This window comes from Peromyscus eremicus, chromosome 1 (assembly GCF_949786415.1).
Source record: "Peromyscus eremicus chromosome 1, PerEre_H2_v1, whole genome shotgun sequence".
NCBI classification, from domain to species: Eukaryota; Metazoa; Chordata; class Mammalia; order Rodentia; family Cricetidae; genus Peromyscus; species Peromyscus eremicus.
In genome coordinates this window covers 88,452,876-88,470,005 of record NC_081416.1, presented here as the reverse complement: position 1 = coordinate 88,470,005, position 17,130 = coordinate 88,452,876, and the positions used below count along the sequence as shown (strand labels likewise).

The 17,130-nt window shown below is 46.7% G+C and overlaps 1 protein-coding gene across 1 annotated transcript in view; it reads left to right on the top strand.

Moving 5' to 3' along the window:
- The first annotated feature begins 302 nt into the window (after positions 1 to 302).
- Positions 303 to 17,130, top strand: part of Spon1 (spondin 1) — a 293,513-nt gene continuing 276,685 nt past the window's right edge. The window contains exon 1 of the mRNA XM_059268545.1: positions 303 to 717. Within this exon, the coding sequence (XP_059124528.1) occupies positions 480 to 717 (238 nt within the window). The 5' untranslated portion in view covers positions 303 to 479. The remainder of the gene's footprint in view (positions 718 to 17,130) is intronic.

Sequence of the window (17,130 nt, the reverse complement as noted above, 5' to 3'; positions counted from 1 at the left end):
GCCACAAAAGTTAGTTGGCAGGCTTTCCTTCCTCAGAGCACCGTGGTCCACAGGACCCAGGGTATAGCTGGGAGCTGAAGAACCAGCCTTGTTGGTGGCGGGGAAGATTGAGCTTGCACGTGTTTGCATATCTCTGTTCTCTCCCTCCAGACCCTGGGAATCCAGCTTCGCAAAACAAACAGCAGAGCGCCCGCTAATCGCCAGCTCGGAAACAAAACAGCGCTGCGCTGGGGGATCCGGGCGCAACCAGCCCTCCCTCTTCGCGCTCCTTCGCCACCGCCCGCCCCTCAGCTCCGCTCGCTCAGCTCGACTCAGAGCAGCGCAGCTCCGCAGCCACCAAAGCGAGGCGGGCTCGGTCTTCCCACCACCAGTGCCACCCGGGCTCCTCCAGGTTTCGCCTCTGCCGCCCGCATCACTTGGGGCAGGAGTGTCCTGACGAGGGTCTACAACATCAGCACAAACTTGGGGGGCCCTCGAGGATGAGGCTGTCTCCTGCGCCCCTGAGGCTTAGCCGGGGTCCCGCGCTGCTGGCCCTGGCGCTGCCCCTGGCTGTGGCGCTGGCTTTTTCAGATGAGACCCTGGACAAAGTGTCCAAGTCGGAGGGCTACTGCAGCCGCATCTTGCGCGCCCAGGGCACACGGCGCGAGGGATACACAGAGTTCAGCCTCCGCGTGGAAGGCGACCCTGACTTCTATAAGCCAGGAAGCAGCTACCGCGGTAAGTCGAGTGGCGTTGGGGACACGGAATCCAGAAACCCCTAGGGCACTGACCGGAGGGGGGCTGGAACCGGGAGCGCAGTCCCCGGCGCACCGTATCTGCGCATCCCAGCCCGGGGCTGTGTCCTGGCTGCCCTGAGCTCCTTAGCTGCCAGCTCTGTACCCATCAAGCCAGCGCTGGGGGAGGAGGGGGCGGTCGCGGGGGGCCGCGGGCAGGAGAGACAGCCCGGATCTCCAACGCACGGTTCCCAGGTGGGGAATACAGCGAGCCACACATCACACTGGCCTGACTGGGAAGGAGCCCGGCTTCCACTCCAGCTGTTGGCTGGAGTGAAATATACCCGCTTTTCTCCCGATCACTCTCTGGGGAAGAGGGTACCCTCTGGTGGGTCCCAGGCAGGACAGCTCTCTCAGCGGCTCCATTCTTGAAAAAGAGAGACCAGTTTCTGGATCAAGCAGGACTCTCACTTCCTAGAAGGGTCCTAACCAGTCTTAAGGTGCAGAGAGGAGGAACCTGAAGGGTCCACAAAAAGATCCCCAAATTACTCTCTGTGTCCCAGGAGACCAAGAGACCCTTGAATTTCCAGGACAGGTTCCAATGACAATAGGGTCCTCAAAGAATCCCCGGTAGTCTCTCAATGAAAGGCGGCGTGGTGACTGAAAAGAGACACAGGGTCCCCAAGACTCCTCGAATGTGGTGGAACCTTGACTCCAGCAGCCTGGAGACTGAGTGCTGGGGATCTCCAGGGAGAGCAGGGCTCAGGGCACAGGGAAGGGTTATACAAGCAGGTGGGAGACTTCTGGCATGACCAGCAGCTAGGCCCGCACCCACCTGGAGACTCCAAGACACCCTACTCCATCCTCATGCTCCACGCCTTCCTGTTTAGTAGGTCTCTATCCTAACCAGACATCTTTTCTACAACCGTTAGCTGCCAGTCTCCAGGTGGGACACAGGGCAAACTTACTAGATTTCATCTGGGGTCCTTCCAGGGCATGTCTCCGTAAGTCAGCCCTGGTGCCTCATGGGGAAGAGCAGGTCACTGGAGCACTTGATGGGACAACTGGGCTTCCAGCTGTGGCCTCCCTGGTTCCCCTCAGAGTCCAGAGGAAATGATTGGGAGCATTGGGAGAAAGTTTGGAGCAGTGTTAGCTGTACCAGCTCCAGGTTGGTGCCCCCCCCCCCCCCCCCCCCCCGGCCTCCCTGGCCCCGTGGACCTGTTTTTCTCCACTCCAAGCTACCTGTCATGCTCTGGGCTCACTGCATGCATTAGCGTCCTCAGCTTGTGGCCAGGATCCGCCTTGTTCCTGGGGGAGTCCACAAGATCCTCCCTTCTCCAGAAAGATGTTGGGTTAAAAAAAAAAAAAAAAAAAAAAAAGACAGCGCCCAGCCAGGGAGGGAGCACACAGCTTGGCGGAAGGAGTCCTGGACCTGGGATGTGCAGGACAACCAGGTACTCTGCAAACCTGGGAAGATCCACCAAAAGAGAAGAAACCTCCTTGGCCTTTGGGGCCCACTAAACACAAGTCCGAGTTAACTGGGGAATCAGCAGGAAAAGGGATGAAAGGAATTTGTAGCTGTGTGACTTTGTGCAAGGCATTTAATTTCACTGAGCCTAATTCCTAACTGGGGGGGGGGGCATTTACTGAAACAAAGGTGAGTGTGTATGATGGACAGTAGGTCCCCAAATACTCATTAGTCTGGGTAGGGTGTGAGGCTTTTCTTTATTGGCTTAAAAATGGAGGGATTTTGTCTAGTCTCATTGTTTCCTGTGTGTGCCCTGCTCTGGTTTAAAAGTTTGTCAACATTCTTCCAGTCCAGCTACCAGTGAACAAACAAACGACTGCCCTTTTCTGGTTCCCCATGAATTAATTTAATGAATGAGTAAATGGTGATTTCTCCATACTAGGGGCCTTGTCTATGACTAGTCTTAATGTAAACACAAGAAGGTGTGTGTGTGTGTGTGTGTGTGTGTGTGTGTGTGTGTGTGTGTGTGTGTGTGTGGTGTGGTATGATTTTGGCTAAGCAGGAACATCCTGGAGTCCCTTCTCATACTAGTCCTCCTGTTTGGCTGAATGCTCACTGTAGCACTGGGAGGTGGGCACATTCCATAATCACATGGCCAGAGTCATTCCAGAACCTAAAAGCCAAGGCCCAGCAGGGATGACTTGAGACCAGATCAGGGGCACATCCTGAGCTTTTTAGCCTCCACCCTCAGACTCTGGAACATGGAATATGTGCTACCTGCTCAGGCTGTAGGTGGAAATACCATCTTTTCTACCTTTAATGGCCAGGATATCTTGAAAGAAAGACCTTGGGAGAGCCATGCTAAGGTCTCCTGGGTAAGTGTTTTGTAATTAACATATCAGGTTCAGAGCTACGAAGAAAACGCACTAGCTTAGTTTGTGACATTTTCCATCAGCTTATACTTCCCTACAATGTCACGTTAAAAGTAAATTTAGTGTGTTCTACTAGGTGAATTGACTTAGGTTTATGGACCTTAACATTCCCCTGGTTTTCTATTTGCTCTTTAATCTTATTCTTTCTGATTTAACATCCGTCACTATCCTTGGGAGCAATGACTCCCTTTCCTGCCTCCAGTCTTGGCCCTTTATTTCAGTGTATCATCCAGTAGCATCTGTGTCCTGTTGCCCCTACCCCCCACCCCCGTCTGAGGATAGCCTTTGGCCAGTCTAGTCTTGAATAAAAAGGTCCCTATTTTAACAAGTTGAATCATGGGGCTTCTTCCCTACAGCCTGGGTGCCGCTGGGACAGTTATTCAGCCTTTTCCAACTAGCTAGTGCTGTGCTGACTTCCTTCTCTCTCCCACCCCTGCTCTCTGCCCTCCCTCCCTCCCCCCTTCTCTAGCCGCCCCCCATCCCACTGCCATAATTGCTCTTTAGAAAGCCCTGAAAGAGCCACTCTGTTTCTGGCCAGAGCCTCCTTTGAAAGGCGATTACAGTGATTAAAAATAACAAGTTGAGGATACTCCAGGGGCTGCTCTTCTAGGGCGACAATTTGCAGGGCCAGCCTTTCCCAGATCACAATTTCAAGCCAAATAGCAGGAAATCAGCTGAAATGTTCACGAATTGATTGAAAATAAAAGAGCCTCTTTTGTCTGGGTGAAGGTCTGTTTATTGGGAAAATAAAGTCAGACCCTAGCTAATGAGAGTGTCTTTTCCTAGATGCTCTTTAAAGGGAAATTTCAAGGAACTTGATGGGAAAAGAATGTTCAAGAGATTTCAAAAGCCGGTCCAACTGCGGGCATAATTGGGGGATTTATTTAAACCCGGAGGTTTGGAGACCTCCAAAGCAGCTTTGCTTCCTTCTTTGTCTCAGTTTGGGACACACACTGCCAGTGGCAGTGGACACCTCAGCCTACTAGAGAGAGCATGGGATTTCATGATGCATGGATTAGTTTTGGATTTCTGCTTGGCTTCATAGACACTGTGCCACCACAGGCAATCCACTACATGTCTCTGAACTACAGTTTCCCAGTCTGTAAAGTGAGCGCATTTGGGGGGAGAGCCCCCCCCAAAGCATCATGAGAACTGGAAATAAGAGTCAAAAGAAGGCAGCACACAGTGGGTGTGATATGTATGTTTGTGTGTGCATGCATATAAATACACATACATACATATTATGAGAGGACTCATTTGGAAGTTTTAAAAGAAAATGCTTATCATGACACCAGAAAAGATGTTGTGTTAAATTCTTCCTACTCAGCTTCCTTATTCCTCACTGCTCTGTGAGACAGTTTATTCCATTCCCATTTTATAGATGAGACTTAGCATCAGAGAGGCCCGGTTCCTCACTCACAGTCCTATGGCTACAAGTCAGGATCCAGTCTTGAGTCTATGCAACCCTTCGATCTGCACTCTCTCCTGGTCTTTTATGCCAACCCATAAACTGATTTGGGAGTAGAAGCATTTCACCAAGCTAGCCTCAGCCTTCTGGGTAGTGAGAGAGATTTTCTTGAAGGGGAACAGGGCAGACAAATTAAGAAAATCACATCTCAGGACACAGACCTTCCTGCATTTGTTTCTTATAGACTCCAGTAATTGCATTTCCCCATAAGCAGAGGTTCAATCTAGAACATGAAGGGCCTTGTCCGTCTTTGTGGAAGCCCACAAAGGTTTTCTAGTGAGATCTGAGCTTGCTTTACACAACAGGGCTGCATTAGGGAATGGCTTGACCGAGTGCATGGTCACCAGGTGTTTGGGATGGTCTGCACTTGGCTGTGCGGGGGAGGGGGGGGGAGGTCTTTTGCTCCACCCCTTGGCATTCCTTTAAAAGCCCTTTAGTAGAGACAGAAGGGACCAATGGGTTTTGACCCAGGCTCTCCTGAGCTATCCTGTGTTTCTAATTATCTCTCTCCTCTATAGTTCTGTCTACATATTTCTCACTTCTCCCTCCTCAAGAGTACCCTGGGGGAGAAAGAGGGAGCAGGTCTCCCTCAGGTCTTTAACAGATTCCCCTCATGGGAAGGCAAGAATCAACTGGACGAGGGAAAGAAAACCTAACATGATGAACTGTTTCATCCACATGCACTTGTTTTACAGCAGGTTTGTAAATGCTTATGTTTGAGCATAACATATGTAGGACTGAAAAACTGAAGCTGGGAAAGACAGTTTAAATAAACAGTTTCTTTTGTTATGGCTTGCTTTTTTTAAAACAAGCATTCCCATCTTTCCTCTGTTCTTGTACTATTCTTTTCCTTTTATTATGTGATTTTAAATTTTAAATTCTTATCCCCTTTAATATTTAGTTCAAATTGATAATAAAATCAAAAGATGCCAAAGTTGGTTGTGTACATGCTACCATCCCAGGGATCAGAAAGCTGAGGAGGATCATGAGCTTGAGGCCATCTTTGGCATACATAGTGAGATCCTGTCTGGAAAACTCAAAAGGGAAAAAACAAAATTCAAAAGCTGCATCAAGCCTGATGCTCAATGGTTGTGGAGACTGCTTGTTCCTTTTGAGTGTCAGGCAATGGGGAAAACATCAGGACATATAAAACAAGACACAGCTAATTAAAGTTTTTCAAAGTTGACAACCTGCGTGCTTTCTCATGTCCAGATAAGTTGTTCCATCACAGCTAACTCTTAACTGGAACTATAGACTAGAATGATATGTCCACACATAGGAGCTAAGATCAAGAGATTTTTACTCCCCCACTTCCCATTTATAGTCTTTACAGAAACAAGATATAGGTCAAGATCAATTTCTATGGGGAGAAATTCTTATTTTAGTCAAGAAATAGGCTAAGCTCATTACAAAGGGATCCCAAATGATTTGTTTCAAGTGAGTGAAGTAGGAGACCAGACATGATGGACCTCTTAGCTTCATAAAGTCACTCAGGAACCCAGGTTCCCTCAGCTTTGTTGCTCTGTCCGCTTCTAGGACTCTGCTACCCAACAGGTAGCTGCTGGTGAAGCAAGACCATTACATACTTTAAGTGTGGCTAATCTGAAATGAGATGTGCTGTAATGTTATTGAAGAATTCATGTGAAAAAGAGCACAGCTTTTATTAGTAATTTTCAAATGGGTTCCAAATTGAAATGGACATTATATATGTTAAGTTAAATAACAGACATCGCTAAAATTAATTTCAACCATTTTACATTTGTTTCTTTATTTGGATACTGGCTAACATGGTCACGTTCATGGGGCTTCAGGTTCTTTTATTGGACAGCACTCTACAAGGATCGTAGTAGCCAACTCGTTTTTAGCCAAACTCCATCTGGCACATAGTGCTGAGGGGAGAGACTGAAAAAGAAGACAACTTTAGTTTAATTATGTGCCTCTGAAATTGTACCTAGCCCTTTTAAGCATGCTCCCTTGGTAAAGGTTTAGTCATGTGACCACACTCAGCTGTAAGGGGGTCTGGGAAATACAGCATTGAGTTTTGGGGACTTACATTCCACTACTACTTGAGAGGAGGTTATTTTTTTAACAGATGAAGGAGAAATAGGTTTGGGGGAACAATTACAGACTGCTCCATTTTTAAAAATTGCTTAAAAAAACTTTTGTGTGTGAGTGTTTTGCCTGCATGTATGTCTGTGCACCATGTGCATGCAGTGCCTTCTGGGACCAGAAGAGGGCGTTTGATCCTCTGGAACTGTAATTATAGACTGTTGTGAGCTACTGTGGGGATGTTGGAAACCAAACCCAGGTCATTTGAAAGAGCAGTTGCTGCTCTTAACAGCTGAGCCATCTTTTAGCCCTGCCCCATATTTTTAATGACAGTCATATTCCCTCTTTCAGTGAAGGGTCTTCTAGGTGGGATCTGTGCAACTATGAGCTGATATTCCTGCTGAATCCAAAGGAATGTCATTGTGTGTATGTAAGTATATGTGTGTGGTCTGTGTGAGTCTGTGTATATTAAAATGTTGTCTTGCCAGGCGGTGGTGGTGCACGCTTTTAATCCCAGCACTCGGGAGGCAGAGCTAGGCGAATCTCTGTGAGTTCAAGGCCAGGCTGGTCTACAAAGCGAGCTCCAGGATAGGCACCAAAACTACACAGAGAAACCTTGTCTCAAAAAACAAAAACTAAATGAATGAATGAATAAATGAATAAATAAATAAACAAATAAATAAAATGTTGTCTTTATGTAAGTGTGTGTAGGTAGCCTATTCTATCTTGCTTTTTCCCTCAAGAAGGAATCAGCAAAGAAAAAAAGGAACGAATAAGTGAAAAGAACAAGAAAGCAATGGGCATGTGTGGGAAGAGAAAAGAAAACACCACCAGGGTAGGCATTCAGAATAAAAATGAACAAAATAATTTGAGTGCAGTGAATACCTATCCTACCTGAGGCTGAGAATCGAGGGGCAGATGGAAAATCTAAGTTGTATAAGTCAAAATTATCCCTTCCAGATCCCTTGAAACTGTACATCACATACAACATGGAGAGCAGCTCCAATATGGTCTGATTTATGTGTCCCTCCAGATATTTCCATTAGCAGGGATAGAAGCGGGTTGGCATTTCTCGCCAATTCCAGTGCTATTCCCCCTCCAGCGTTGGAAGAGAGCTGTGCTTCTTCAGTTGGGTAGCAGAGAAAACTGTTGATTTCTCCTCCTTAAATACTGGCAGGCGAGTAGAAAGTCCCCACCATGTGGTTATGTAGGGAAACTGAGGCCACATGTGCTTAGATGAGGAAGTGCTTAGAATCACTTGATGCCCCCTCCCTTCTCTTTCTCTAATTCATCTACTTTGGAACACCTACAGGTGAGGTCTCAGGAAAACTCTTTGAAGTGCTAGTGAGTTTCTGTTGGCATAACATGTCCCATCTTCATAACAAGTTTCAGCTGAGGCTCAGACGGACAAGGCAGGGATCGGACAGAAGCCTTTTGCAAACAAACTTCATATACACAAGATTCCTAAACTACTGAGAAGTTTAGAGAAATTTCCTGTGCCTAACCCCTTGCTTGAGGTCTGGGGGCACCCACTGTGGGTTAGGGGCTTAGAAATCTGTTATCAAGGAGTGTGTGGGTAGAGTTAGAAGCAGACCCAGTTGAAAATAAAGTCCAGGTGCTACAGTGCTACAGGGAGCATCCCACACACACCACACCACACCACACCACACCACACCTTACCACACCACACCACACCACCCTCCCTCTCTCCCTCTCTGTCTCTGTCTCTGTCTCTGTCTCTGTCTCTCTCTCTCTCTCTCTCTCTCTCTCTCTCTCTCTCTCCACCTACCCACCTCCCCACCCCACCCCCACCTGCTTCTCCTTTTCTCATCTCAGGGCTTTCCTAATTACTCTCTGCAAGCCAATGGGGAGCCTCTAGGGACATAGTTTGTTCCCAGACCTCCAGATGACTGATTCCTGCTCTCTAAGTCCTTGTGTATTAAGTCGCGTCTACAAAGAGGCTTCTTTGACCACCACTTTATGTTTTCCATTGGGTTTTTTGCCCTGATTTATTTCTTTCTCATCCCTTAAGCTCTCTCTGAGGTTATCTTGTTTATCATCTGCCTCCTGCATCTAGAATACAAGTTTTATGAGAGCAAAGCCTTTGTCTCTCTTACTTTATCTCCAGTACTCAGAATTGTGTATGGAAAGCAGGCACTAAATCATTGTTTGTTGGGAGGGGGAGTGCTATTTAAACCCAAAGGTCCCGTGTAAGACCTGCACCCTCCCCTTCTTATTGGATGGGCTGGGGGAAATCATGTCTCTTTCTCCCAGAAAGGTGAGCGGCAGAGGCTGGCACTGGAAGAAGTCCAGGCCGTCCAGACGGTGGCAGCAGAGAGAAAGGACAGCCATTGCCCTGGGGCAGAGGCTGGAGATGGGTGGAATGCAAGGTGAGGGGGATTTGGTGTGAGAGAGCAGGTGGGTGCAGAAGTGAGCAGCAGGGCAACAGGCGGCCAAGGGCAGAGGGAAGGCTGCCAGCCTACACATGGGCTCTCAGGGCAGACCCTCAAGCTCCGACACAGATTGTCAAGGTGAATTTTCCTGGAACCATCTACAGTGACTGGCAAGACTACATCCTTTCTTTTAAGGGAAGTGTCCCCTTTCCTATGCGTTCCCAACACCGCCTGTCACCACTTCGGTCTCAGTACCCCACACCACTGCCCTATCCTGTTTCTGAGGGATACTCCTTTTTCTTTCTGTTACCTGCTTCTGGAATTACATGATAGTAACATGAAACTGAGTACTACACCTTTGAAATGCCCTCAGGGCTGGCACAATTTTGTCATTCCCCTGCCTTGGCGATGTGGAAAGGGTGCAATGGGGAACTGTGAGGCCCTTTGGCCAGCAACACCCACAGGCTGGTGAAGCCAGAGCCATGCTGACGCTATATTTCTTCTCTGCTGCCTCCCATGGAACTTGCACACATTTCCGAGTTTCTGGTCTTTGAAATCACACAAAATAAGGTGTTTCCTTGGCCATATGTCAGCCCTTGAGGTGCATATGGGTAAACAGCTCTCTACTCTGGCTCCTCTTCTGACTAAAATGCCATGTTCTATTTCTTCAACCGTCCCTATAGGAGACATTCCTTCTTCCTGTACTTTGTACTCCAGATGTGCTCTGATAGGGACAGAATGCTTGTCTTCCTGTCCTGGACACCGTGCATGCGGGAGCCTGCCAGGGCTTGTGTTTGCTTTCTTGGCAGTCCTGTTGTGTTCTGGAATCACCCTCAGTGTGCAGCCAGCTCAGATGTTTGCTATTTGCTGGGGAGGTCGCTGCTTTCCTAACTGCTACGGTTTGCATACATATGGATGATGTTCCCCAAAGGTCTGTTCTGGTCCTGGTCTCTGGGATGCGGGTGTGGGAAGGTGCTGTGGCCTTTTAGGAGGTGGGGTCTCAAGGATGATGGTGTGTCATGACTTCACAATCTTACTCTCTCCCTACTTCTTAGTTCAAGTTCTAACCAGTTTCCCCCACCACGTGACCTTGCCGTCATGTAACACTCTCACAGCAGTCCCCAAACCATGGTGCCATGAAACCCTGGACTATGTCCCCAGAACTATGAGCTAACATAATTGGTTTCTCTGCTAATTGTCTCTGCTTCTGTGCTATAGTAAGAGAAAACTGATCAACAAATCAACCTATGTTGGTGTAATTGGTCCACTTGGAGAAGAAATTGAGACAAGGCCTTGCTCTATAAACCTAGGCCAGCCTCCAACTCAGGAACCTCTTTGCCTCAGCCCTCAGCCCTCAGCACTGAGATAACAGGCATGTGTCCTCCACCCCCACCCCCACCCTGAATATATTTGATATGCTTTCCCATTGAACTTCAAGTGTGACTTCTCAATCATTCATGGAATCTCGATTCTGTCACAGGGGTGTTTATTTACATAATGTTACTGTAGATAAGCCATAGTTCTTATAAACAGACCCAATAAACCTTTATCTAAGCAGTTTGTTGGAATTTTGAGCAGGCTAGAACTCAGGGCAGAGCTCCAGCCACCCTTTAAGGTCTTTCCTTAAAGTTACATCTAGTTCAACATTTTGAAGTAAACATCCTGTTGTCACCCCAATGATATTTATTAACCGATTACTATCCCTTGATCGGTCACCCCAATTTACTTATGAATATAGTTTCCTAAGTCTTGCGGCATAACTCTAAAATGCCCTTGAAGTTTCCTGGATTTAGGGCTTGATTGACAACTGATGGGCTTTGAGAAAGCAATTGGACCATGAAGACTCAGACCTAGTTAGTGAATGATCCCATGATGGATTCATGACTGAATGACATCATAGATAGGCCTTTAATTTTCCCCTTTAATTGGTTTCACTCGGGCATTTTGTCATAGTGACAGGGACTAACTAGCATACTTAGACTGCTGAGGATTCTTACAGTCCATGCAGAGTTGTTGGTTCCTTTGCTTCAAAATTAGCAGTAGTTCTTTTCATTGCAACCAACAGGGACAAGATCAAACTAACTGGGACAAAGAATGGAGCCAATGATTCCCATATCTGGGAAGTCCAGAGTTGGGTGTCGCTTCAGGTGTGACTGGAGCTGGGAGCACAGACAGACTTGTTACCCACCCCTTCCCTGTCCATGTTTTCCTTCTCCTTCCCACCACTCTGGCTTTGCCCCTTCCATTCTTTATCCATTAGTTGTGCTTCTATATATTGTCTTCATTATGTTCCTTACTATAAAGAATTTTCTCCAAATGACAGAGAGGATATCTGCCAACAACCTTCAGTGAAGAGTCTCTCAGCTAGCTCTGTGACTAAAAGGAAGTTCCCTGCCCTCTAACTCCAAGCTGAAACAACCCAGGGAAGTGGATTCTGATTAGTCCTGCTTGAGTCACATGCCCAGGGGACTAGGGCATGGAGGCAGACTGGATCTGGGCTCAGTCGCTCATGATTGTGTTTAAGGAGGAAGATGGCGGATTGGCCACATGGTCAGGATAGAAGAAGGCATAGGGGTCCCCTTCAGTTTCCTACCTTCATCTGTATTGTCTGACATATGGCCAGTCTCTCAAGAGGACTTTCCCATTTGCGGGAGTCAGCCTTCTAGTGCAGTGGCAACATGTATGAGACAATCAACTTTCTAGAAGAGATGATGGCTAGATTCTGTCCACGGTCAGGTGACTGCCTGTCTGGGTTTGTGGTAACACAGTTTATCACCATGGGAGAATGTGTCAACTGAGGAGTCTTTGCTTCCTAGCAATTGGAGGGAGGGAAAGAGGGAGGGAGGGGGAGAGAACCCAGAGTTTTCATATCACCTATAAGAGCATAATCCTAATAAATGAACTGCCTCCCACTGGGCCCAACCTCCTCAAATTCCATCACCCCCCTCCAAACCTTTGGGGGACATTCAAGGTCCAAAGTCTAGCACCAATCTTTCCCATTTGGTGAGCATGTTGCTCAGCTCAGGACTTCCATCTGGCTCTGAGCTATACTGTGAGGACGTGACATGTGAGGAGGAGAGTGAGCCTTCATTGTGACACTGCATATGATTCATATTCATTACCCCCTCTAATCCTTGCAACAAATCCATGAGCTGATAATTATGATCCCAATTTCATGGAGGACACTGGTTCATTTTTTAATGCATTTTATTGATTTAGCAAACATTTTTATGGGCTTGTAATTATGAAGTCATTAGCTAGCCTTATGACACAAGATACACAATATTTCAGCTAGTTTATTCATAAGAAAACTGAGACAAAAGTTAAGTGCCCTGCCAAAAGTTGTACAAAATAAAGAGGGGAATTTGGAACCAGGTCTTTTAGCTACTTCTGTTGTGTAAAGACAACTTTTGTAATTTTAAGGATGCATAGTCTCATTTGGAATGAGGGGGGGTCATCTCTGCCTAGAAATGCTGAGCATATTGGCTGACAGAGGGAATTTAAAGAAATGGCACAACCCAACTCCAGCAGCTCCACTTTCTTGCTCTAGGTTACTAGCCCCACCTTCCCGCCCATCAGCCCTTCCCTAGCAGCTGTGCCCTAATGGAGTGAGTAGAGAATGGTGCCAAATTTCTTCCTGGAGCATGTGACTTCAGCTTCCTGGAACTCTTCAAGTCAGGCAGATGGGGAGCACCTTGTTCCTGTGGTTACTTAATGCTCCAGTGATCTTTATGAGCCCCTGGTACAAGTTGAGAGAGAAGCTGAGGTCCGTTGTGGTTGAGGCTGTGCCATAAAGTCTCAGGTACCTCTGTAACACAAAGAATGATGGCTGGGGGCTGGTCATATGGTGATGCTGGGACCTGATTCTGAATGGAGCCAGGGGACTGGGAATCTGGAGTTCTGCTTCTGAAACGCCAGAGACAGGGTAGGAGGGTGATAGAATCCCACAGGACCTGAAAGGGTAATAGGCACAGAGCTTTTGTCAGACTGTTGGCACATAAATGTTTGAAGGACCCAGAAAACGCTTTGGGAATTAGGTGCTGTGAGAGTATTCATGAGGTGGGTATACCAAAGGATGGAGAACTCTGCCCTGGGTTGGAGTTTGAGGCCAGGCTTCCATGTGAGATAGTCTTCATACAAACAAGGCAGGCCAGAGAACCTCTTTCCACTGAAGTAGCTTTTGGAGGAAGAGTATAATCCAGTAATCACACAGCCTCCAGCCTTCCTAAACTATAAATCTGAATGGACTTCCCATCTCAGACCTCCCCCTCCCCAGTGCTTCTCAACATCTCCAGAATGGTACCCATACTTCTTAGCAAGGCCTAGGTCTCCAACCATTTGTATCCTGCTTGTCTCCCTCATCTAGCCTCTTCAATTAGTTCTTGCAACTTAGAAGATCCAGAATTAGTTCTGGTTTTTATGTGGCTTAATGAGAGAACTAGACCACCAGAGCTATACTGAGACTCAAAGGCAAAGCCTTGTTCCAGGTACAAACTGTTGGGCTGTCCCCAAGAGAAGGGAACGCAGCCCTGCCCAAAAGGAGTTTGGGTTTTATAGGGTACTTTAGTTGGATGGGAGAGCATTACAGAAAAAGGAACATTACAGGCAAAAGAGGCTGCTGTAAGCAAAATTTTACAAGGTGGTGGGAGCTTCTAGTTGTTAGGATAACAGGAGGCTGTGGTCAAGTTGTTCAGTGGAGAAAAGGGGTCAGCAGACCAGAGAAGTGTAGAAGTTCAGTTTTCATTTCTCCAGCTGGGTCCCACACAGGCCATCTGTCTTGGTATAGATGAGTCCACCTTGAACCAAAGATCTGGCCCAGTCCAGCAGTTTCCAGATCCAAGGCTAGCCCATGTGCCTTCTTTACTTCCCAGATGGTGTTCCTTCTCTCCACTGGGCAAACCCCTGTTCCTCACTGACCATGTAGCTCAGAGACCCCTTCCACTTTACAGCCTCTTTCGCCTCACTTGAGGTAGACTCCGATGTCTCTTTCTCTGAGATCCCAGAGCCCATTTCTCATACCCCCACACCAGCTGCACATGATCAAGAATATCTGCTGATACATTTTTCTTCCCAGTGATTAGATTAGGGGTTGCTAGGAGGCAGAGACCCTGGCTTTTTTCTTTGGAAATGTAGGAGCGGGATGGCACAGAGCTGGTACTCAGTAAATAAAAGGTGAGGCTTGGGGTGTGTGTGTGTGTGTGTGTGTGTGTGTGTGTGTGTGTGTGTGTGTATTTACTAACCATCCCTCACTCAGCTTGGGTTTGATGTTCAGCACTGCAAAAATAAGAGAAACAAAAAAAGCAAATGGATGAGGGAGGCTGGTGTGTTATCCATCATGGGCCGTAAGAACTTTGGACCAGAGCAGAAATGAGCAAAGTGTACATGGAAGACAATTGAGCCTCCACTCACTCGCTCACTCACTACTCACTCACTCACTCCTCACTCACACACTCACTCATTCACTACTCACACATGCACTCACTCACTCACTATTCACACATGCACTCACTCACTCACTCACTCATTCACTCACTCACTCACTCACACACTCACTCACTCTTACTCAAGAAGTATTCACAATGCATTAAAGAACTATTCAGAAGCTGGGCTGTAGTGGTGCCCACCTTTAATCCCAGCACTGAGGAGGCAGAAGCAGGCAGATCTCTCAGTTTGAGGCTAGCCTGGTCTACAGAGTGAGTTCCAGGATAGTCGGGGCTACACAGAGAAACCCTGTCTGGAAAAACTAAAACTGAAATAAAATCAAAACAAAAAGAACTATGCAGTTTAAGACAGTTTAAGGCAGAGTTGGTCTGTATTCTCAAGTCTCCTGATTGTTTGGGAAAGCATATGGTTATCAAATAATTTCACAGATATATATTTAATCAATATTGAGTTAGAGATATTCAAGAAGCATAAGAAGATGTTATGTAGAAATAGAAGGAGCAAGAAGGCCCACCCACACACGTGAATATGGTGGCCCACAAGATGATTCAGAATATTGTGAGGATTGAGCCAAATCGTGTCTCTAACTTGGTACTGTAAAGACCCCCAGAGATAGCTGTCCCATTTTGGTCCCTCCCAGCGGTCCTTGGATGGTGCCGACTGGAGTTTTCCTTCCATAATTTCCCCCGAGGACCAACTCACTGTTGGCTAATCAGTCTGATGCATATCATGGTCCTCATTACTATGGCCCTTATCATTCCAAAGTCACTGTCATCACCATCTTCCCCAGCCAGGTGTTATTTCCACCCCCATGCCACCACCCTCAACATGCCGTAATCCTTGATCATCCTTGTCCAATTACAGATGCTGATCATTGTAATCCACAGGAGCTTAATTCATTTTTATACTCCTGTAAGACAGGCAGTGGCACTCACCCCTCCCTTTTTTAAAGGAGGGAACAGGACAGTCAGGTACCTCCCAGCCTTCTCATAATTAGCCAGTGGGGACTCTGGAGATCTAATCCTGAATCTTTGTCCTTTACCAGTTCCCTGTGTGTGCCCACAAAATGACTTCAAATAGCCCCTCCCCCCTCTGTCATTTTGTATTTTTTAATCCTTTGTAAGCAATTTTCTTGAAGTTTTGGATCTCTTAACAGCCTCTCTCGGGGGCAGTCACTAGAGAGAAGATTCTATTATTTATTGCTAAGCTGTCAGTCATTTTTGGTCATTCACAGATGCAGAACGTACTGCACGTTTGTGCCTTTCTTTCAGGAAGTCTAATGAAGCCCACCAGATGGGTAGGTCCTCCTGAATTCCTTCAACTCAAACTGCAGAATACCATCATTTTTAGGGGCAGTTATGGACTGAAACCCCATGCAGAGTTCGGCTCGACCTACAGAGCCTCCATCTTGTGTGATATATTTAATAGGTGAGAGAGGGTACAACCTTAGTTTTCTAGAACCTGCAGGAATATAGCACTCTGGGAAACTGCTTATAGCTAGCTTGTCAAGTGTACTGAATAAATGTACAGAAAGATGGTTATTTGGGATCAGGAAAAATTTTTTTAACAGTTTAATCACACATCATATGACTTAATGATTATCACATGGTGAAGAAATCCATGTAGCCAGCATTCACATGAAGAACTGGGACATGATTGAGTCTGTAGTAACATCATGTTCCCTCCACATCACTCTCCCTCCTCCTCCTCCTCCTCCTCCTCCTCCTCCTCCTCCTCCTCCTCCTCCTCCTCCACATCTGACTCTAGCACCAGACAGTGCCTGATTTTGAACTTTTACATGAATATTCGCCAATGCAACGATACCATTTGTATTCTCTCTCCCTCCCCCCTCTTTCCTCTCCCTGTCCCTCTCCCTCCCCCCTCTCACGCTGTATGTGTTTGTGTGTGGTATATGTATGTGTTCATGTGGGTGTGTGCACGTGTGTACTGAGGCCCAAGAATGATATCACACGTCTTCCACTTTTGCTTGCCATCTATTTTTTGAAACAAAGTTCCTAACTGAACCTGGAGCTCATCATTTTAGACTATCTAGCCAGTGAGCTCCAGGGCTCCACCTGTCTCTGCATCCCAGTGCTGGCTACAGATGTGTGCTGCTGTGCTCAGCTCTTAGGCGGGTGCAAGCGATCCAAATGCAGGTCTTCACGCTTGCACGGCAAGCACTCTACTGACTAAACTATCTCCCAGCCCTGCCATTTGCATCCCTTTGTGTTGTGGACAGCACAGTTTGTTCATTTTCATTAGACATGCTTCCATTTGCTTACATGACTATGTCACCATTTATATATTACAATATAGTGATGTTTCCAGTTATATGCTACTTACTTCAAATGGCATCACTCCAAACATTCTTCTAAGTGTCTTTGGTGCACACAAGCATGCATTTCAGAGTTATATAGTTGGCTCGTGGGGTATGCGTATGGTCAGCTTCAACAAAGTGCTGAAGAATTTTCTAGCAAATGTGCTAATTTTCACTGTCATCAACAATGTGTGGAAGTTCCAGTTAACAACATTTGGTATTAATCCTTCACATTTAGTCAATCTGGTAGTTATGCAGTAGTATTTTATTGTGAATTTAACTTGTATTTCCCTATTGGCTGATGAGGATCAGAATTTTTCACAGGTTTTGGGTAGCAGGGCACCTTCA